Source organism: Capra hircus, chromosome 7 (genome assembly GCF_001704415.2).
Source record: "Capra hircus breed San Clemente chromosome 7, ASM170441v1, whole genome shotgun sequence".
In the NCBI taxonomy this organism is placed as follows: Eukaryota; Metazoa; Chordata; class Mammalia; order Artiodactyla; family Bovidae; genus Capra; species Capra hircus.
In genome coordinates, this window is record NC_030814.1 from 26,410,657 (window position 1) to 26,433,261 (window position 22,605).

The following is a 22,605-nucleotide window of genomic DNA, read 5'->3' on the forward strand; positions in this document are numbered from 1 at the left end:
GAGTTTTACCAGGTTGACTATGCAAATTCTCCTGAACTTTATCTCATTTTAACTAGAGTTATTGCTCACTTGTGTATGAGAAGTGGCTCATTTTGCCAAGTACTCTGCTTTAAGATTGGTTCAAATTCTAACTTGTGCAATTGAAGACAAAGCTTTTGTTTTCTTTCAGTTTTAAATGAAGGGATGGTATAGCTGCCAAGTTCAATGGAGAGCAATAAACGGAAGATGAGGTTGTCCTGCTTGTGGAACATGAATTTAAATGTTCTCTTGTATCTCACTGTGGTTCTGATTTGCATTTCTCTGATGATTAGGGATGTTGAGCATCTTTTCAAGTGCCTGTTGGCCTTCTGCATGTCTCTTTTTTTTGGTAAAATGTCTACTCAGGTCCCTGTCTGATTTTTAATCAGATTGTTTGCTTTTTGTTTTTGATATTAAGTTATATGAGTTCTTTATGTACTTAGGATATCAACTCCTTATCAGATATATCATTTGTAAATATCTTCTCCCATTCAATAGGTTGGCCTTTTCATTTTGTTGATGGTTTCCTTTGCTGTGCAGAAGCTTTTTACATGGATGTAGTCCCATTTGTTTATTTGTGCTTCTGTTGCCCTTGCCTGAGGAGACATAATCCCCCAAATTGTGCTAATAATGGTGTTAAAGGGCCTAGAGCCTATTTTATTATTGGAGTTTTATAGTTCCAGGTCTTGCATTTAAATCTTTAATCCATTTTAAATTTATTTTGTATGTATAGTGTAAGAAAGAAGTCCTTTCATTCTGTGCTATGTAGCTGCCCAGTCTTCCCAACACTGTTTATTGAAGAGGCTGTTTTTCCCCCAATGAATATCCTTGCCTCCTTTGTCATAGATTAATTGATCATGTAAACTTGGACCTAGAGGGTATTAAGTGAAATAAGTCAGACAGAGACATACAAATATAATATGATTTCACTATAATGTAGATCTAAAGAATGGAACAAATGAACAAGGGGAATTCTTTGGTGGTCTAGTGATTAGGACTCTGAGCTGTCACTACTAAGGTTGGGGTTCGATCCCTGATAAGGGAACTAAAATCCCACAAGTCCCATAGTACAGCCAAAGAAACAAAAACAAGTGAATAAACAAAATAGAAACAGACTCAGATACAGAGAAACAACTGGTGGTTGCAGAGGGGAGAGTGTTGGAAGATGGGAGAAATGTGTGGAGGGGATTAAGAGGTGCAAACTTCTAGCCATAAAATAAAAGTCACAGGGAAGTAATATTACAGTACTGGGAATATAGTCAGTAATATTATAATAACTCTGTGTGGTGACAAGTGGTAACTAGACTTGTGATCATTCTGTAGTGTATGAAAATACTAAATCACTATGTTTGTTGTTCACTTGAAACTGTATAATATTATTTGTCAATTATAATTGTATTAAAAAAGATCCAAAGTAAAACAAACAAAATATATTCTCCATTTACTCAACCACATATAAATATGTACTGTGACAATTGTTACATTTAGTTTGCAGAGATGTTGAAGAAATTTATATTAATATCATGTTAGTGTAGCTATATGTTTTAGAGATATGTTACTACATTTTTGTTTTTAATTTTGCATCTGTATACAGATTTTCTTTCAGAAATGAGAGGGCAGGGATGAAGGTACAGATATATTGTAGGTGGCTTCTTGGATTGCTAAAGGAACAAAGGAAATGGAGATGCATGCATTCATCCAAATAAATTATTCATATATTTACAACACTATGTTAATACAGTACTGTGTACCTATATTAATATCTAAAAAATAGAAATAAAATAGTATATTTTCAGTAGATGTTTGATAATATAGTAAGAGTAGGCTTAGAAGAAATGTCCTTGATTATCATAAGGACAGAGAATCAAATGTGGGGCATTAGTTATAACTTGCTTCCTGCTAAAACTCTGTTGCTGACAAAAAACATTTAGTGACACTTTATCACTGTATTCTGGACACTCTGGCCTCCTTCGTATTGCTTGACTTCATCGCTCTCTTGCCTATCACTCAGGCCACACACTTGCTATTCCCTCTGCCTAGAAGACTCTTCCTTAGGTTTTAACATGACTGGCTAATGTTCAGCTTCAGCTCAAGTGGCACCTCTTAAAGAAGCCTTTCTTGACTGGGTGTCTTAAGTAACTAGTTGTATTTACTGCCCCTCTCTTCAGTTTGTTCTCCTCTTACCTTTCCCCCACCCCAATGTGGTTTTTGTTGCAGTGGACCATGCCTCGCTTATTTGTCCGTTTCGTATGTGCAGCCCCTCCACTATACTATGAATTTCAGGAATGTAGGTTTCATATGTGTCTTCATCTAGGCCACATTCCCAGTGTCTAATGTTTGGTTCCTGGAGTATCAATACCTGATAACTGAGTCAGAGGTTCTCTGATTTGTAAACTGGAGATAAGCAGTAATATGTAAAGAAAACTCAATACATAAACCATCAGATAGTTACATATCAATGAGGCAAATTAGCTGTTCTGTCCACCCGATTCCCAGGTTAGTGCCAACATAGAATTTTCTCCTTTTCCCTACATCACAAGTTGCATGGCTGTATCCTGAGCTCACAGAAAAACACAACCACAATCATAATGGTACAAATTTTAGTGTTGTTTTTTTTTTCTTTTCTGCACTGTCTTCTGCAGTGCTGGATTTTATAGATTCATATACGCTTTGCGATTTTGGCTAAAAGATCAGGCAATTGCTAATAAAGTGAAATAAGATAATCCCTAAATCATTTTGAACAGGAGGTGACTGGCAACAGGTGGTGGGTCAGTGAGAAGAATGAGGAGAACACGGAGCACAGTCAGGATGGTCCTAGTCCAAACAGAACGCTGGAGAGTGGGGGGAGAGAGAAGGCAAATGGGAAGTTAAATTTAGCCTGCAATGATTTCTTGCCCCTGGGAAAAATAATTGCTGCATTCGATTGCCAAAAGGCAAATCGGCATCAGCTTAATTTGCCTGAGTCTGCCATAAACTGCAGATGGAATCATAAAACATAGTTAGATTCAAATTAAACACATCTGTCCTAATCTAAAGCAGGTGAGGCCAGCCAGCCAAGAAGCATCAAGGTATAACACTGCACACAGATTACAATCTGCAGAGGTATATTTCAGGAACCTGCTGACAGTGAAATAAAGAACCATGAAAGCGTGTGCTGTCCTGTTTTCCATTCCTGAGTCTGACTTCTTGTACAGTGGCCATCTTAGACTTAAAAGACTCTACCAACGCATCCACTGGGAAACAAAGACAACAAAGCACTGACTTGAAATCCAGAAGTCAGTTGCATTCTAATCAGGATTCTTAAGCTGATGCTTTTTCAGATTAATTGAAATGACAGAGAATCAGAAGTCCCTGAAGTACATTTGAATTAGACTTGAAATTTTAGCCAGAAAGGGTTTGTTTCTACTTAAGGTATCAGCCTTAAAATTAAAAGACGTTTAAAAGATTAATTAAAAGACGACTGAGCAACTTCACTTTCACTTTCTGGAGAAGGAAATGGCAACCCACTCCATTTCTCTTGCCTTGAAAATCCCATGGACAGAGGAGCTTGGTGCAGCCTACTATCCATGGGGTTGCAAAGAGTCGGGCATGACTGAGCAACTTTCATTTCACTTTCACTTTCACTCCTTGGAAGGAAAGCTATGACCAACCTAGACAGCATATTAAAAAGCAGAGACATTACTTTGCCAACAAAAGTCCGTCTAGTCAAAGCTATGGTTTTTTCCAGTAATTATGTATGGATGTGAGAGTTGGACTATGAAGAAAGCTGAGCACTGAAGAATTGATGTTTTTGAACTGTGGTGCTGGAGAAGACTCTTGAGGAGTCTGCAAGGAGATCCAACCAGTCCATCCTAAAGGAAATCAGTCCTGAATATTCACTGGAAGGACTGATGTTGAAGCTGAAGCTCCAGTACTTTGGCCACGTGATGTGAAGAGCTGACTCATTTGAAAAGACCCTGATGCTGGGAAAGATTGAAGGCTGGAAAAGAAGGGTAACAGAGGATGAGATGGTTGGATGGCATCACCGACTCAATGGACATGAGTTTGAGTAAACTCTGGGAGTTTACTCCCGGAGTGATGGACAGGGAGGCCCGGCGTGCTGCATTCCATGGGGTCGCAGAGTCATACATGACTGAGCAACTGAACTGAACTGAAGGTATCAACCTACTGAGATAGTGGGTGTAGATAAAAGAAAGAAAGCTGAGATACCCTGGTTTTGACCAAAGTAACTATGTAACTATCCAGACCAGGACAGCTTTGAGGGTGAAAGAGGACCTTGGTACCCATGGAGGTGCAATATCCTTTCAAGAAAGAAAAGCTGTTTGGCTGCAAAGAATGCACTTAGCTTCCACCGACTTTCTTTGGTAGCACTTTCTTCATGATCCCATTAGAGCCTTAGAGCCTCACTCTGCCTGGGCCTCCTCCTGCCAAAAACTGAGAAAGTGTCAGGTCATTTCTGCCTTTGGGGGATTCCTCTAAAGTGTAATCTTTGCTCTGGAGCTCCCAGTAGATTAGCTAAGACTTTGTCAATTCTGCATTATAGGCTGAGACTCCTAGACTCAGTCTTCCTTCAGTGACCTCCCTGCTTCCCACCACCACCCATTTCTTTTCACAGGTGTCAGATCTGCATCACAAGATCCAAGCTTTCCCAGCCCTTTTCTGCTTCTTCCTCATTTTTTCCTGGGTGTTACTTCTTAATAAACTTGCTACACTCTTTGTCTTCATGGAGAACCCAACTGACACAGGGGTGCTGTTAATAATTAGGTGTGGGGAAACAAATGTATAGCACAGCCTCTAATCACCCTAGGAGAAGGCAATGGCACCCCACTCCAGTGCTCTTGCCTGGAAAATCCCATGGACAGAGAAGCCTGGTGGGCTTCAGTCCGTGGGGTTGCGAAGAGTCGGACATGACTGAGAGACTTCACTTTCACTTTTCACTTTCATGCATTGAAGAAGGAAATGGCAACCCACTCCAGTGTTCTTGCCTGGAGAATTCCAGGGACAGAGGAGCCTGGAAGGCTGCCGTCTGTGGGGTCACACAGAGTCAGACATGACTGAAGTGATTTAGCAGCAGTAGCAGCAGCAGCTAACCACCCTAATTGTGTTTGGATTCTGTTGTGCCCATCTAAACTTTCATTTTTTTTTTTCCTGACATTATCCATCTACCACAGCTACATGTGGGGGCCTTTAATTAATCTCAGGCAGTTCTCGACCTATTAGACCCTAAGTGAATAGACTGGATATACATACTGTTGTGGAAGAGGCCTATCACTATTTTTCTCCTTCTCTCTTGAAGAATCTTCCCTCTTTATTCTCATTTATTTGTTAGTGTGCCCAAGAACTTCTCCTCCCCTTTCCTTTCCCCTTTGTTCTGCTCCCCTCCCTTTAATGACTCTCACTGGATTATAGTATTCACATCCATACTTAACAATCTATGTTTTATCAAACACTCTCTGATTCCATATCTGATCATTCAGTACCTTTATAGGACATTATCATTTTGGATACTCTGCAGACTTCTTAAACACAATAATCCCTTTAACAATGAACCCATTATATTTCCTTATGAAAGACGGCCTTACAGTCATACAGGCGGGAGCTCTGGAAATCAATCCAGACTTTTCGCTCTCCCTCAACCCACATGTCAGTTTGGTCACGATGTCCTCTTAGTTCTACTGGCACATTTTGGTCAAATCTATTACCTCTTTTCTATGTTTCAGAAAGGCGCTGAGCAGATATCAATAATGGTGATAAAATATGGGTTTTCACAGTATTAACGTCTTAGATATAAGTAATAAGCAGAAAGAACAAGAAGTACAAAAGAGAAAACAGGTCAGCTGAAGAGCAGCTGGCATCTATGAGCTATAATGAGAGGTAAACAGACCATCCTGTCTCATTGTGACCACATGCATCGTATGACTGGCAGACACACCAGTAGAAAACCAACTAGATTAAGTACTATCACTTAGAAAGGGCAGCATAAGTACTAAGACAGGTTTCTTAGGACAACAAAGCTCTGTGTGATGGTGGGTTAACCAAAGGGACCAGACGTCGTGGTCTCATGTGGCTCTGGGTGAGCTCACATAAAGGAAACTGGCTGTAGGAGTGAGAGGGATGAGAATGAGAGATCTTGATTTTGGATAAATGTATAAATATAGCCTGTGTTCTTGTGAACCTGTAGGATACTGTTCTTTCCTTGCCTTTCTCCTGTGGAGATCACTCCTGTCAGTGTAAATAAATCAATATAAACATCCACAATGTTCCTTGATCTGTTGACATTGCTGCAACAACAGATCCTCGTTTGGGGAACATAGAACTTCTCTTTCTGTAGTGTTCACAGTGCACAGAAATATGACTGACATCTTATCAAAAAAAAGCTTCAGTGTTAATACTCATCTTTATGCAATGTACAGAGTGAGCAGATGGCAATGTTGTTAGTCTGACTGTACAAAGCTGTGCTTCTTTGCTCACACTGAAGACAGGCAGGATCACACTTTTAAACTAGTAATTTACTTTCTAGACAATCTCAACAGTAATGCCTTCTTTCTAATGGGGCAAGTAGTAATTTGGGAGCACTATCATTTCCTGTCTTATTAGCTAGCATTTATTAACTGGATTGGGTTTAAATGATGCTTACATTGCTTTCCTTGCCCATAGCTACCTCTAAAGAGAGTTAAGAAAGTCGTCGTTTTTTAGGGGACTACCTCAGAAGATTCATGTGTAGTCCTCTTGCCATTAGCCTTGACTCCTCCATCTGATTCAACACAATTGTTGCCTGAGTCAACATTCCATAACACCAATGTGATCATATACTTGCTAATATGTAAAGTCCTTTTATGATTTTTCAGTGCCTACATAAAAACTTCAGAATCTGGGGTACAGCATACAAGGCCTTTATCTAGATGACCATGCTAACCTTTCTTTCTACTTATTTCTTTCTATTCATCATACTCTTCTGTGCTTTAATTATACTGGCCTATTTGAAGTTCCTGGGATGCGCAGTGATCTTTGTCCTTCATATGTGTTATTTTCTTTTCCTGGGATGTTAAGCATGTACCTTCTTTTCTTCTGCATCAGTGAATAGCACTGCATGCATTTAGAAGTCTCCTGTGCTCTGATGATTTGGATCATGTATACAGTCATAGTTCTTATTACCATGTGCTATAATTGTTTCTGGTTTTTTCATCTCCTATAGTGGGATCTGTACTTGTTGATCATAAGGACTGTCTTTATATATGTCTCTTATGTTACCACTTGGTGCCTATCATTAAATAGGTACTCAAAGAATAGATAGTTGGATGGACAAATGGAGGGATAGTTGAATGACTCACTAGCTAGATATATAAAGAGATAGATAAATAATCTATTGAAATATCTTTACCATTCATCAGCCTCCACTTTCAAATGTACTTGATAGATAATGCTGCCAGAATAGTCTTCTTAAAATATATCTGACCATGTTAAACTTTAAATTACATATTAAAAGCATTTGTTCTCTCCTCAACTGATAATTGGTGATGTCACTTTTTAGTCTCCCCTGATCTGAGATATTTATACTTTCTCAGTCATTGCCAATCAAATACTCCAGGGTTCAGCCATGCTAAATTCTATGGTAATCCCAAAGCATATTCTTTCATTCATTCATTAACTTCTTTCAGGACTCTTTTTCTAATATCTTATCCAGTGCCAATGTAGTATTTTAGTCTATCATGTTAGTATAGCTAATGACCTGCTGTATAAATTTCACAAACATCTTAACCTCCATTTTCCTTTTTTGTAAAGTTTTAGAGCAGTTAGTCTGGAAAATAGATGAAATGATTCATGAGAAAACTTCTGTAGGGGAATAAAGTTCCTACGAAATACCAAGTAGTAAGGAAGTTGGGGCCCTACTGCTTTTTTTTTTTAATTTTGAAAAGCTTCATTCTTTTTTATTCCAGGAGATGGCACCTTCACCTATAAAGCTCCTTTAGAAGTTGTATGGGCTTTTCTGAATCTGATTCACATGCTCTTTCTAAAGCCACAACCGTGACTCTCTGAAGCCTGTTTATCACTCCATACCTAATCGGCACTACTTTGGATCTGTCAGGCTGCTCAGGGATAATACCCTTAAGATTTCTAGAATCTCTTTCTATTTAGCTGAGAGATTCTTTCAGGCTGCACCTGAGTTACATGAAAAGTTTTCACAGAGGTCTTGTAGCTACAGCCTTCATTTGATATTTATGTTGAAGCCATGTCTTTCTGACAAAGCTCTGGATTTGATCTTCCACTGGTTTGAGAAGCTGGGGTTGAGAAATTGTTTTGTTTTCTATCATAAGTCCTGGTGCCTCCCTATTCCTTTGCTTTCAAACTCATCAGTTCTTTATTTAGCATGTATATTTCTTATCATACCTTATAAAATACAGTTACTGAATCAAGTGACACTTTCACATTCTGCTTACAAACGCCTTTACTCATTTACAGTAGCTTATTAGGTACATTTTCTTTCACCAAAGTTTCCTCAGGTGATAGTCTTACCAACTGCATCTCTATATAGCACAGAGAACCCATTTTTCTAGCCTTCTGTGGCCATTCTTTCAGTACTTTTCCAGATTCCATCGACTCCCTGTATTAAAGCCATGCCACGTGTTTTTGGTTTTGGTTACTGCACAAGTTATTTCTCTTTCCTTGCATGTTTCCTCTCAGTTCTCTTGAGCAGGCTAGGCTGAATTTACTCTCAGGGCTGTGGCAGAGTTCCAAGAAAGGAAGCAGAATTATTCAAATGTTTTATCAAATATCAACTGACTTTAAGTCTCTTAACACCCTACTGGCCAAAGCAAGTCACATGGATAAGCCCAGACTCTGGACATCAAGAAATAAACACCCCCTTTACTGAGAGAACTTGCAAAGTTATCAAGCAAAATGTGCGGATATAGATAGGTTATTTATAGGAGTAATTAGCAGACCAGTCAACTACAGACGTTTTGGCTAATCTTTAACAAATTAGAAAATCTTTCATTTACACATAATGAAAGAACTCCAAAGTACATTACTTGCTTTTAGTATGCAGTTTAGTATGCAATGTTTGAATTGAAAAATTTCATTTTAAACTTTGTTACATACCATTTATTTTAGAAGCACATGGTTTCAAATGGGTCTTGCCTACCTTATCTGTAAATCTGTATAAAGTATTGTGATTTTACAAAGGAAGATGAGTGGGGGCTATGAAATAATACAGTTTAGTACCTAAGGCAAAAACAGTCAATATCTGTTTCTTTATTTCTCAGGTGATATTTGTGATCCCAATCCTTGTGAAAATGGGGGTATCTGCTTGTCAGGATCATCTGACGGTTCCTTTTCCTGCAAGTGTCCAGATGGCTTCACAGGCCCCAACTGTTCTAGTGTTGTGGAGGTTGGTAAGTGCAAGATTTAAGCATTTCAATAGCTGTCATCGTTGTTTTCATGAATGACTGACATATTTGGAGATGAGTGTGTTATGGGTGCTCTCTATAAGATTGCTGTGTGTTGCTAATTAGTGTAATCTTCTGTTGGTCTCTCAACTGTAACATTTTTATTTAATATTTAAATTATGTTTGTAGTGCTCACAAATAATTTAAAAATATGACTTAGTGATTAACATTATACTTTAGAGGCACTACATGTATTACTTGAATATAATAAATTTCTTATCTTTGTAATATTAATATACATTTAAATTTTATTTTCACTGGAAAGTAATTTCCAAGTCAATTTAGTCAAGTTAAATAGTCACTGTAAATAAAATAGAAGTTATTTTAATGCCTGAAAATATTCATCAATATTTTATAGCTGTTTTAATCATTATTTTTCTAAGACTATATGATGAAAGAAAAATTATTCCAGCTGGATTGTTCTTCAAAATTTCAAAAACATGCTTGATAAATATCAGTCAGTGACCACATTTCAAAATGTTTTCATGTGTGAAGTACTTCACTGGCATATATCATTATGGATTCAGGATAGCTTCCATAATTTCAAAATTATTCCCCATTGAGAAGGTAATGGTACTTTAAATAATTTAACACTATGTAAATTTATATAGATATTTTTTCCTCTGATTAAAAGTAATACCATGGTTATGTTTGAAAAAAAATTGTCTTTTTCATGTCAATACTAAGAAGAAAAAAGTAGATTGTATCTGTTCAATACAGGAAAACTAAATTATGTATTGGATTAAAGTTCAGTCAACCAGCATAAACTTTGGAACTCAGAAGTTTTCATAGCATTTTAAAAATAGTTTTGAAGAAGAGAAGTAATTGTGTCTATAGTAAGGGATCAGTGTGTTACTCATCATTGCATCTAATGCAGTGATGTATCTGACCTAGTTAATGTGCAATAGGAACCCAATAACTGTTGAATGAATGAAAGAATAATTAAATAAAACCACTAACTAGTCATTTTTGGCTACTACCTTTTACATTTTAGTGTGCTTTACTTTTTAAAGTACAAGTGTATCTCACTTGCATTTTTTATGTTACATTGGTAAGAATGTAGTATATTTGAAAAAGTTAATTACGTTATTGCTAACAGATACTATACTCATTTGATTCATTTCAAAGACAATTCTCTTGTAAATCTTTTATTAACTTGCTGCTAGTTTAGGGGATTTGATGCAGTGTTATAGGAATACAACTTTTAACTACTTTGACAAGTCTCCAAGTATGTACAGTGAGTTTCAGGGTTTAATATAAGGAATCTTTCCTTACAAAAGTCTATATCTCTGAGAAAAATTAGAGTCATAAGTTTTCCTAACAAAAATATATGAATAGAATTAAAATTTAGTGTTATATTTTGAGTCCACTGACCCCAAATCAGCAGTGCTTAGATTTGTAGTATATAATGTTTTGGTTGCTACTTTACAAAAGTCAAATCTGGAATCAAAGAGGCAAATGTGTTTTAATAATTCAGAAGCCAGTTGTTCAGTTGCTAAACCGTGTCTGACTCTTTGCAGTTGCATTGACAACATGCCAAGCTTCCCTGCCTTTCAGTATCTATAGGAGTTTGCTCAAACTCATGTCCATTGAGTCAGTGATGTCATCCAACTGTCTCATCCTCTGTCACCCCCTTCTCCTTTTGCCCTCAACCTTTCCTAGCATCAGGATCTTTTCCGATGAGTTGGCTCATTGCATCAGGTGGCCAAAGTATTGAAGCTTCAGTTTCAGCATCAGTACTTCCAATGAATATCCCAGGTTGATTTCCTTTAGTATTACTTGGTTTGCTCTCCTTGCTGTGCAAGGAATTCTCAGGAGTCTTCTCCAGCACCACAATTTGAAGACATCAGTTCTTCAGTTCTCAGCCTTCTTTACGGTCCAACTCTCACATTTGTACATGACACTGAGCAACCAGAGCTTTGACTATGGTGGATATGTATCTTTATAGAATTTTGAAATAAATACTTGAATACTTTGGGCCATATTTTTAAACAACATTTGCCATTTTATCAGAATGATACTATAGGCTACAGTAGTTTAAAAACTATACATACTGCCATACTCCTCATAGTTCAATGAGACTTTGAAAAATCAAATGCGTATATAATTAAAATTTACTTAGATCCAGTATTCTCTGTTACTAAAGCACCTAACATTTCTTCTGTGTGTGTATGTACTCAGTCGTTCAGTCGTGTCCAGCTCTTTGCAACCCTGGGGATGGTAGCCTGCCAAGCTCGTTTGTCCATTGAATTTTCAAGCAACAAGCCTGAAGTGGGTTGCCATTCCTATTCCAGGGGATCTTTCCAACCCAGGATTCAGACCCGTGTCTCTTGCAGCTCCTGCATTGCAGGCAGATTCTGTACCACTGTGCTATTTGGGAAGCCCCCACATTTCTTCCACCTCTTTCTTAACTCTTGCATATAATCAGGAAATACTAAGTATTTATTGAGTAAAAATAGTTAATAAGAATATCTTTAATATCCAGCCTATCTTATTTTTTTCATGACTTGAAAAGTAATTATTTAGGGTTTACTTTGTGGCTCAGAGGTAAAGAATCCGCCTGCCAATGCAGGAGACACAGGTTTGGTCCCTGGATTGTGAAGGTCCCTCAGAGAAGGAAATGGCAACCCACTCCAGTATTCTCTCCTGGAAAATCCAAAGCACAGTGGAGGCTGGTGGGCTATAGCCCATGAAGTTGCAAAGAGCTTACACGACTGAGCAACTAAACAGCAACAATTGGTACAAAATATATGAACATTAGATCATTAAATACCACCTTGCTTTTTTAATTAAAAAAACCTACTACTGGAACATTTTGGGGCCATTGCTGTTGTTTCCCTGCTGTTGGGTAGTGCTGAGGCAGAAGAACAGACTGTACTAGAATTTTATCCAAAAAAAAAAAAAAAAAGCCCTCAAAAGCTCTAGGTATTTTTTTAATATAAATTTATTTATTTTAATTGGAGGTCAATTACTTTAAAATATTGTATTGGCTTTGCCAGCCATCAGCATGAATCTGCCACAGGTATACACGTGTTCCTCATCCTGAACCCCCTTCCTCACTCCCTCCCCATACCATCCCTCTGAGTCATCCTAATGCATCAGCCCCAAGCATCCAGTATCATGTATCAAACCTGGACTGGCGATTCATTTCATATATGATATTATACATGTTTCAATGCCATTCTCCCAAATCATCCCACCCTCTTCCTCTCCCACAGAGTCCAAAAGACTGTTCTATACATCTGTGTCTCTTTTGCTGTCTCGCATACAGGGTTATCATTACCATCTTTCTAAATTCCATATATATGCGTTAGTATACTGTATTGGTGTTTTTCTTTCTGGCTTACTTCACTCTGTATCATAGGCTCCAGTTTCATCCACCTCATTAGAACTGATTCACATGTATTCTTTTTAATGGCTGAGTAATACTCCATTGTGTATATGTACCATGGCTTTCTTATCCACTCATCTGCTGATGGACATCTAGGTTGCTTCCATGTCCTGGCTATTATAAACAGTGCTGCGATGAACATTGGGGTACACAGGTCTCTTTCAATTCTGGTTTCCTTGGTGTATTTGCCCAGCAGTGGGATTGCTGGGTCATATGGCAGTTCTATTTCCAGTTTTTAAAGGAATCTCCATACTGTTCTCCATAGTGGCTGTACTCGTTTGCATTCCCACCAACAGTGTAAGAGGGTTCCCTTTTCTCCACACCCTCTCCAGCATTTATTGCTTGTAGACTTTTGGGTTGCAGCCATTCTGACTGGCATGGAAGGGTACCTCATTGTGGTTTTGATTTGCATTTCTCTGATAACGAGTGATGTTGAGCATCTTTTCATGTGTTTGTTAGCCATCTGTATGTCTTCTTTGGAGAAGTGTCTATTTAGTTCTTTGGCCCATTTTTTGATTGGGTCATTTATTTTTCTGGAATTGAGCTGCTGTGCTGTCTTAAAAGACAAATTATTTGAACTGTCAGCACTGCTGTATTTTCACTTTCACATTAATCCTCCCAAAGATGGAGGTGTTTAAGCCTTCTGTTAGCCTTTTGAACCATATATATTTTGTGATTATATGAAGTTCTAAATTGCCTTAAATTTGCAATGAATAGAAAATAATCTGATCTATATTAGCTTAAAAAACATGTGGTTTGATCTAAGTTTAAACATTATATTACTCTTTATTCTACAATCAAAAATATACTTTATTGCAGTATATGGGGGGATCAAGCATATGCTACTCTCAGAGATAAAAATTGCATTTTGATAAAAATTGCATTTTGATTTTACCTCAAACCTAATTTCTTGATGCTACTTATTTCAAAGAGAGCCTCATCCATTTCTGTGCTTTCATTCGTGCCTCTCAAAGCATGTAGTGTCAGATAAGCACAAAACACTTTATCCTGTTTGCATTCAATCCTCACATCAAATCCTCACATCACTTACATTTCTATACTACCTGTGGCAGTTTGGAGAAATTAACTTATTCAGATTTGTGAACTTCACTTACTAGACAGCATTGCTTTTCTTTGGACTTAATTCTTGATCTAGCTGTGTACTCCAATATCATTATTCTATCTCTGTCATTTCCCGTCTCTTTGTCTGCCCCTCCCCCACACATATCCCTTATACAGACACACGTACACACGATGTTCTCAGCCTCTTAAGAGTTATGAAAGCTCACTTCTGATCTCCACAAAAGGCAATAGGAAAGCATCTCTATGAGCAAAGGAAAGGGGAAAAAAGCCTAGTTAGCATCCTCTGCCTTGCAGACTTCGGCCAGTTTTCCCAGTGTTTGCACAGATGTTCACTGGACACTGCCACCCTCTCCAGGGGACTCGTAGAGAGAGCACCATGTGATCAAACCCCAAATTACTTCCCAATTACCTACTCACATTCCTGGATGGCACTGTGGAGTTTTGAGCCAAACGTTGACACATTTACTTCATAGAAAAATTTCTATTGCTAGTGAATACTCTGGCATTCATATATGGAAATCTTGGGACTTATTAAAGCATCTGAATTCTGTGGTATAATTCTCCACTCTATGCTTTCAGAATAATTTGGTGAATTAGTAACAAATATAAATTTTACAAATCAATTACATAGTATATTAATGTAATCAAGGGGGACAATGTGATTGACTTCAGAAAAATAAAATTTTAGCTTTCACTTATTTTTAAACAAATATTTACTAAGCACTGACTAAGTAGTAGTTACCTAATGGCAGAGATGCATTGGTAAACAAAATTTACAGGAATTGCTGTTTAGCTTGGAAATCAGATAAATAAATAAATAAATAAATAAATATGATGGACTTTGTGATTGGAGAACTAGATGGAGCCATAAGAATATAAAGCAGGTGTCCTCTTTTAAGCTGGTGTCAGAGAATGCATGCCTACCTGAAAAAAAAAATAGTATTTTGACATGTTTCCAAAGAATAATTTTAATCCACCAGGCCGAAAGCTATGAGTCTGGCAATGGTGATGGTGGCAGGTTCTGCAGTATTGAGTGATGTTCTAAGGAATTTGAACTTCGTTTTAAGAGTAATGGAGAGGATTTGTGCTTTTAGAAGACCACTGCTATTGCAATATGGGGAAAAAAAAATCATAGCAGAGTTAAGTTAGGAGACAGTTTGTAGGCTACAGCAGAAATCAGGTCAGACTTGATGATCTTATCCTGGGTCAGGAACAGGATGAAAAGGAGAGAGTCAGTAAGTATTAAAGTATTTGAAGTATTCAATTAAAGTATTTAAAGGATACAATATATTATTCATGACTTATGGGGTTATTGAATAAAAGGAGTTTGCATAAAGGGAGGAAAAAGAAGAAACAGCTCAAATGTCTGATGCCTGAGCAACTTGGTGCCATTTACTGAGACAGTGAATGTTGAGGATACAAGGGATTGGAAGGCAGAAAACGAATATTTCATTTACTGAATTGGAGGAATCTGCTAGATAGTAGTAAAGACAGCAGGAACAGGTTTGGAAGTCATAATTATCCAGATAGTTATTTAAGCTCAGGGAGTGTATGAGTCTGTCCAGAAGTAGAACAACTTGTGAAATGAGAGGACCAAGAATTAAGCAATAGGAAGAGAAAGTAAAATCTATAAAGAAGCCTGAGAAAGAGTGGTTAGGGAGACAGAAGATAAACCAGGAAAGGGTTTTGCTGCCAAAGTTAAGAGCAGACAGGAATGAGTGATCAGCTATGCCCAAATACCGTGGAGAAGTTGACCAAGGCAAACATTTACATTGATTACATGTGACTTATGGCAAGACTATGGTCTTGCCAAGATCAATTTTGCTGGAATCAATTGTGGCACATAGAAGATTTAGAGGAATTTTTTTTTTTTTTGTAAAGTAGCCAGGAATACAGGGCAACTTCCTCAACCTGATAAAGAATATTTATTAAAAAAAACCCTATGAGTTACCGTCATACTTAATGCTGAGAAATTCAAAGCTTTCCCACTAAGATCAGAAACAAGGCAAGGATGACCTGTATCATCACTCTGTTCTAATATTCTACTATAAGTGCTATCTAATGCAGTACGACAAGTAAAGGAAGTACAAAGATTGGGAAGAAAGAAGACATATAGAAAACAGATAAACATATGAAAAGATATTCCACATCATGTGTTGTCAAGGAAATGCAAGCTAAAACAATGAGATACCACTGCACACCTCTCAGAATAACCAAACTCTGAAACACTGACAATACTGAATGCTGGAATACCACGTGCTAGAAAGCAGATAACGCAGTAGAAACTTTCATTCATTATTGATGAGAATGCAAAATGTTACAGACACTTTGGAAAATAGTTTGGCAGTTTTTTTACAAAGCAAAATATACTCTTACCGTATGATCCAGCTATCATGTTCTTTGGTATTTGCCAAAAGAAGTTGAAAACTTTAAGTCCACACGAACCTGCACACAGATACTTATAGCAGCCTTATCCATATTTGCCAAACCTTGGAAGCAACCAAGATGTCCTTCAGTAGGTGAATAGATAAATGGGTAAATATTTTAAAAAGCATTTCTGATCTTAATGGGAAAGCTTTGAGGTTTTCATCATTAAGTATGCTGGTATTGTAAGTTTCTTATAGATATTCTTCATCAAGTTGAGGAAGTTCCCCTGTATTCCTAGATATGTTTTAAAATATGGAAATATTATTCAGGTCTTTAAAAAATGAGCTATAAAGTAATGAAAAGACATGGAGGATCCTTAAATGCATATGACTGAGTGAAAGGAACCAGACTGAAAGGCTACATACTGTATGAATCCAATTATATGACATTCTGGGAAAGCCAAAACTGGAGACAGTTAGATCAGTGGATGCTGGGGAAGGGTGATAGGGATGAATAGACAGAGTAAGGAAGATTTTAGGTTATAAAAATAATCTGTATGATATTATAGTATACGTTAGGCACATGTTATTATACATTTGTCCAAACCCATGTACTATACAACACCAAGTGTGAACTCTAATGTAACCTATAGACTTTGAATGATTATGATGGGTTTAGTTCAGTTCATTTCAGTCACTCTGTCGTGTCCAATTCTTTGCGACCCCGTGAACTGTTATGATGGGTAAATGTAAGTTAATTAGTTGCAGCAAATGTACCACTTCGGTGGGGAGTGGTGATAAAGGAGGGTGTTATGCATGTGTGGGGTCGGAGACTATATGGAAAATCTCTGTACCTTCCTCTGTTTTTCTGTGAACCTGAAACTACTCTAAAAAGTAGTCCTTAATTTTAGAGAATGACTATATTAAACATCCATCAATTTATTCAATTATGTGTCCATCAAATATTTATTGAGCGTATGTTCTGTGCCAGAGTCTCTTCCAGGCAGTGAGAATATAACCGTTAAAAAAAGATATCACAAATATTCTAGTTTAAAGGGGGACTAGACAGTAAACTGCTACACTTACCATGGTAAGCTCTATTAAAAAATAAAGACAAGTGTGAGCTGGAATAAGAGTAGATATATGTTTTGGTCAGACCATTAGGAAAGATTGAGAGGTTGATGTTTGAACAGAGAGAGGAGCTGATGCCCTTGTTGCATCTGGATGGGACAGTGAGGACAGTAACTAAAGAGAAATTTAGGTAAAGGGGGGTTTTCCTTTAAGATGAACTGTGATGTCTTTATGATTCAGAAATATGATATACAACCTTAGCTTGTATTTTACTAAGAATAAACTATATTGAATGACCTATGTAGATATGTCAATAATATTTAGCTTACATTTAACCTATTAAAGCTATCAGTCTGAAAACAAAGGATGTAAACATTGGAATTTGATAGTAATGTAAAATCTATCATTACTTTTAGAATTCAAAGTACCTGTGTTCCTGAGAGTTCAGGGTAACAAAGTTACCCTGTTCGGTTCAGGGTAACAAAGTTAGCATATCATTTCATTTCTTGTTCTTCCTCTTTATTCTCTCTGTCATTTTACTGGCTTCTGATCAGATTTTCTCATTTAGGAAAAAAAACAATAAACATGAAGATGCTTTATCCTATTATGTCTTTTGTATTATGCTCTTCTGTAGCACTCCATCAAAACTCATTTCCTTTTGGTAGTCGGTATCCGATTTTGAACATGAATTCAGGTTCTTTTAAATTTGTGGCCCTCAGATCTCTTAAATTTGTGGCCTTCACTGCTCATCTGTCCTTTTGCTTGCATTTCATTATGATAAATTAGTTACATTTGCCTCCAAAACACACATTATTTCATAAAAATTTAAAAGAAAAAACTACCAATTTCCACGGCACATCTTATTCCCTGCATAGCCACATTCATATTTATCTTTTAGAGGGTGATCAGTGTCAGAATTTCAAATAGTGTAGCAAAGACTGACTGACTCTGTCTAAAAGACTTCTTGTTAGTGATAATGAAATATCAGAATATTAACAAGCTTCAAGTGGATCTCTTGGGTGAATGAGGCTATTTTTAGATTTCTGAACTTTGGTTACCAAATGAGAGAGAGATTTGGTAAATTTCAGTTAAATTATTCATTTATTACATGAAATTATGAGTAGTTATCAGCTTTTCCCCTTAAGATTACTTCTTGGATTAAGGAAGGATAATTCATGATTAAACCCATATTTCTTGAAATTATCATAATGAGAGCTCTTCTGCATACACTAAAATCTTTTCTCAAAAGCTGCTAGCCATGCATGATAGTTTAGAAATTTCTCAGTCAGTGAGAGTCAAAGGGATTTATTTTCAGAGTTATGTTTAGTTAATTTTTTGATAGTAAAAATGATTAAGTATGTATTCATACAGACAGAATTTTGCAGTTAAGATGACAGAATTAATAATTTAAGGGAAATATTTTGCCACTTATTTTGCATATATTATAGAAAAATAATTTTGTTATATATACACATATAACACATATAAATTTTTATAACATAGCATATAAACCAGCTTATTAATTTTGAAATTGTTTTGTGTTTACTGTTAATTATAATGATTAGATTTTGTTAACTTGCAATTCCAAACCCAATTATATACTAACTTCAGAGAACATATATATCAATATAACATCAAAGAACTTCAGAAAATATCAAACACAGAAATCCTCTCTTGCCCAGCCAAAAGATGAGTGTCACTGTGTGGTAAGGCTTTTAATTTTAAGAAAAGACAGTGTATAAATTCTTTTCCTTGATATATACCATTTAAACCAGTCTCTTTTTTTCCCCCTAAGTATACCCTTCCCATTAGTTAAAAATAAATATCTCCTGAATGAAGTGATAGGTGTGTATTATTAAGCTTTTTCTGCTTAACAAATCCCAAATTTAGTGGGTTTAAACAATAACAATTCATCTCACAATTCTGTGAGTTGTATAAGTGGTGTCCTGGTTAACAAGTACTGCCTATTGGAAGAAGATGGCTTGGATGGGTTGGCGTGTCTCTGACAGCTCACACTCCCTTACATAGCGGTCATGGAAAGGTCCCAAAAGCAGTGAGAAAGACCAAATCCCAGTTACAAGTGCTTACCGAATCTTAGCCTGTACCACATTAACCAAGCATAGTTTTGTTGGGAGGATTTTCCACTTTTCTAAGGCAGGTCTTCCCTGGTGGCTCAGATGGTAAAGAATCTACCTGCAATGCAAGAAACCTGGGTTCAGTCCCTGGGTTGGGAGGATCCCCTGGAGGAGGGCATGGCAACCCACCCCAGTATTCTTGCCTGGAGAATCCCATGGACAGAGGAGCCTGGCAGGCTGCAGTCCATGCGGTGGCAAAGAGTCGGACTCGACTGAGTGACTGAGCGCAGCACAGCACTGCAAAGCAAGAATGCAAAAAGAACTTATAGCCAATTCTACAGTTTACCTTGAACTATTAGTCTGCTGTTTTTTCATTTGATCTTTTCACTTTTTTATTAGCAGTACAAAAAGTTGGTTCAGTTCAGTTCAGTAGCTCAGTTGTGTCTTGACTCTTTGCAACCCCATGGACTGCAGCAAAAAGTTGGTAAGCATGTAGATATGTCTCTGGATATTTATTTTCATGTTAAAAACTATGAATACAAAAAATTTATAACACTAATTTTCATCAAAACAGTCCTCTATTTTTTATAAGGGAGGAAAAAGTACAAAAGTCTTTAAAAGGCAAAGCTTGATTATTTTCTGTTTAGGAAAATACATTGAAGAAATTAGAACCATGAAAATTTGTACTGACATTAATTTTTCTTTTTATTCAGATTCCAAATGGATTTGTGGCACTACCAATATGTACAATTCTCCATATTTATGAAAATTACTATTTTTAAGTAATAGGCTAAATTACAAATTTAGCATTAACCTCTGGAAAAAAATTCTCTTCCAATTTAATTGAAAAACTTGCAAATGACTTATAAAATCGTTAGAGCATGTCCAACTATCTTTTAAACCTTTTATTCCATTTCTTGGACCTACCACTGCTATTACAGGTGTCTCAGTGGTAAAGAATCTGCCTGCCAATACGGGAGACTCAGGAAATACAGATTCAATCCCTGGGGCAGGAACATGTCCTGGAGGAGAAAGTGGCCACCCACTTCAGTGTTCTTGCCTGGGAAATCCCATGGACAGGGGTCTGGCAGCTTACAGTCCATGGGGTTGCAGAGAGTTGGACACAACTAAGTGCGTGAGCATACATGCCAGCATATTGTCACTTGCTTTTATCTTCTTCAGTGATTTTCACCATCAATCCATTGCTTGATTTTAACAATTGTTGCTATTGTTTGTTTCCTTTCAATTAAATTAACTGCTCATCAACCCATGGTATCCCAAACAAAGCAAGTCATTAAAAATTAATATTGCCATTAACCAACTTTGACAAGGTGTTAAGATTCTGTTATTTCAAGGAAATTGATATTTTGCTAAAAAATAAACAAAATATTCTTCCTGTAATTACAATAGAAACAAGAAAATGAGAATGTAATTATCTTTAGGTTGAGTTGCTGAATGCCATTAACAGGAAGAAAAGTGAATGCTTTTATCTTGGGATTTGTTGTTTAGTCACTAAGTAGTGTCTGACCCTTTTCTGACCCCTTGAATTGTAGCCCACCAGGCTCCTCTGTCTATAGGATTTCCCAGCAAGAATGCTGGAGTGGGTTGCTATTTCCTAATCCAGGAGATCTTCCCAAACTGGGGACTGAATCCACGTCTCCTGTGTATCCTGCGTTGGTAGGCAGATTGTTTACCACTGAGTCACCTAGAACACCGTATTACAGTGATATAAAGAGTCATAGCAAATTAAATTGACATCTTTATATAAAATTGTCTATATATGTATACATGCATGTGCATAAAACTTATACTGTATGTAGCATATTCTCTGACCACTCCTTTTCACTTCAGATATGATATTAATATCTTTCCATTTCATTAAAAATTCTTTCCTGACATTAAAATATCCAGCTAACATTCCATCATCTACTTTCATTTTATTCAGCCAGCCCCTATTTTTGGACATATAAGTTCCATATAAATTTCTTCTGTTGACATTTTGGTAAATATTCTTCTAACCAAATTGTGTGTGTGTGTGTGTGTGTATGTTCACCACTGTCTCCTTAGACTAACTACTTAAAAGTAAATGGTTGGGTAATAGTTATTTGAGAACTTTACTATCAAGAGTATTATGTAGGGAAGGTAAACAGTTATCATGATGGGTTTTTTGGTGAAAAGAAGGCTTAACAGGCTTAAATTTACTAAATCATAATAATGTGGATTTGAAGTTATTGGTATAATAGGAGGAGAAAAATATACTTATTAAAAGAAGAGATTGTTTTCCTATCAAATATATTTTAAAAATACCATATGAAGGCTACCGGGATAGGAAATGGCAACCCACTCCAGTATTCTTGCCTGGAGAATTCCACGGACAGACTGGCCTGGCAGCTGCTGTCCATGGGGCTGCAAAGAGTTGGACACAACTGAGTGACTAACACACACACACACACATGAAGGCTACATCCCCTTCTATTATTTACTTAAACAGTTAAATAAGGCCATAGATCATTTTAAAAGGACTTTTTTTTATAGTCCTTGTTTTAATAGTTTATCCTTAAAAAGGGCAAACTATAAATATTCATATAAAATAATGAAATTTTTTACCAATTCAGTTAGACTGATTAAAAAAAAAACTGTTAGGAAAAGGCTATTCTCTAAAAATAAGAGGCCAAGGAGAGGAGGAGAGGCATTTTATCAAAGAAATCTTAAAAATGGCTCTAGAACATCTACAGTATGGAACAGACTGAGAATGACTAGGGAAGGAAAACCTAAGAAGGTTCGATAAAGGTACAAAGTAGGGGAAAAATAGGTATGTTTCTAGTGGAAAGTGAAAGGCTGTTAGATGCATGACAGAACATTTGCTGTCCTCTTCCCACTTAGCATTAATTGCATAGAAGATAGAATGAAAAGAAAGCTCCCACTTAGCATTAATTACATAGAAGGTACAATGAAGAGAAAGCGAAGAAGCATTAAAGATTCATTGAAATTTGTATTTTGATAGGTTGATATTTCTTTAAAGCTATTTGAATTCTCTGTAGTACTTAATATTAGTGAATTAGATTGATCAACAGATATTGGCACCTATTATGTGCTAGAATCATACTTTTTGTTACAAGGAATTGCTAGGGTAAAGCATAATGGTTACTACAGTG

The 22,605-nt window shown here is 36.7% G+C and overlaps 1 protein-coding gene across 2 annotated transcripts in view; it reads left to right on the forward strand.

Moving 5' to 3' along the window:
- The window catches only part of EDIL3 (EGF like repeats and discoidin domains 3), a 478,798-nt gene that overhangs the window by 125,462 nt on the left and 330,731 nt on the right, over positions 1–22,605 (forward strand). For both annotated transcript variants that reach the window (XM_005683400.3, XM_005683401.3), the window contains exon 2: positions 9,282–9,410. In XM_005683400.3, coding sequence (XP_005683457.2) covers positions 9,282–9,410 — 129 coding nt within the window. The remainder of the gene's footprint in view (positions 1–9,281; positions 9,411–22,605) is intronic.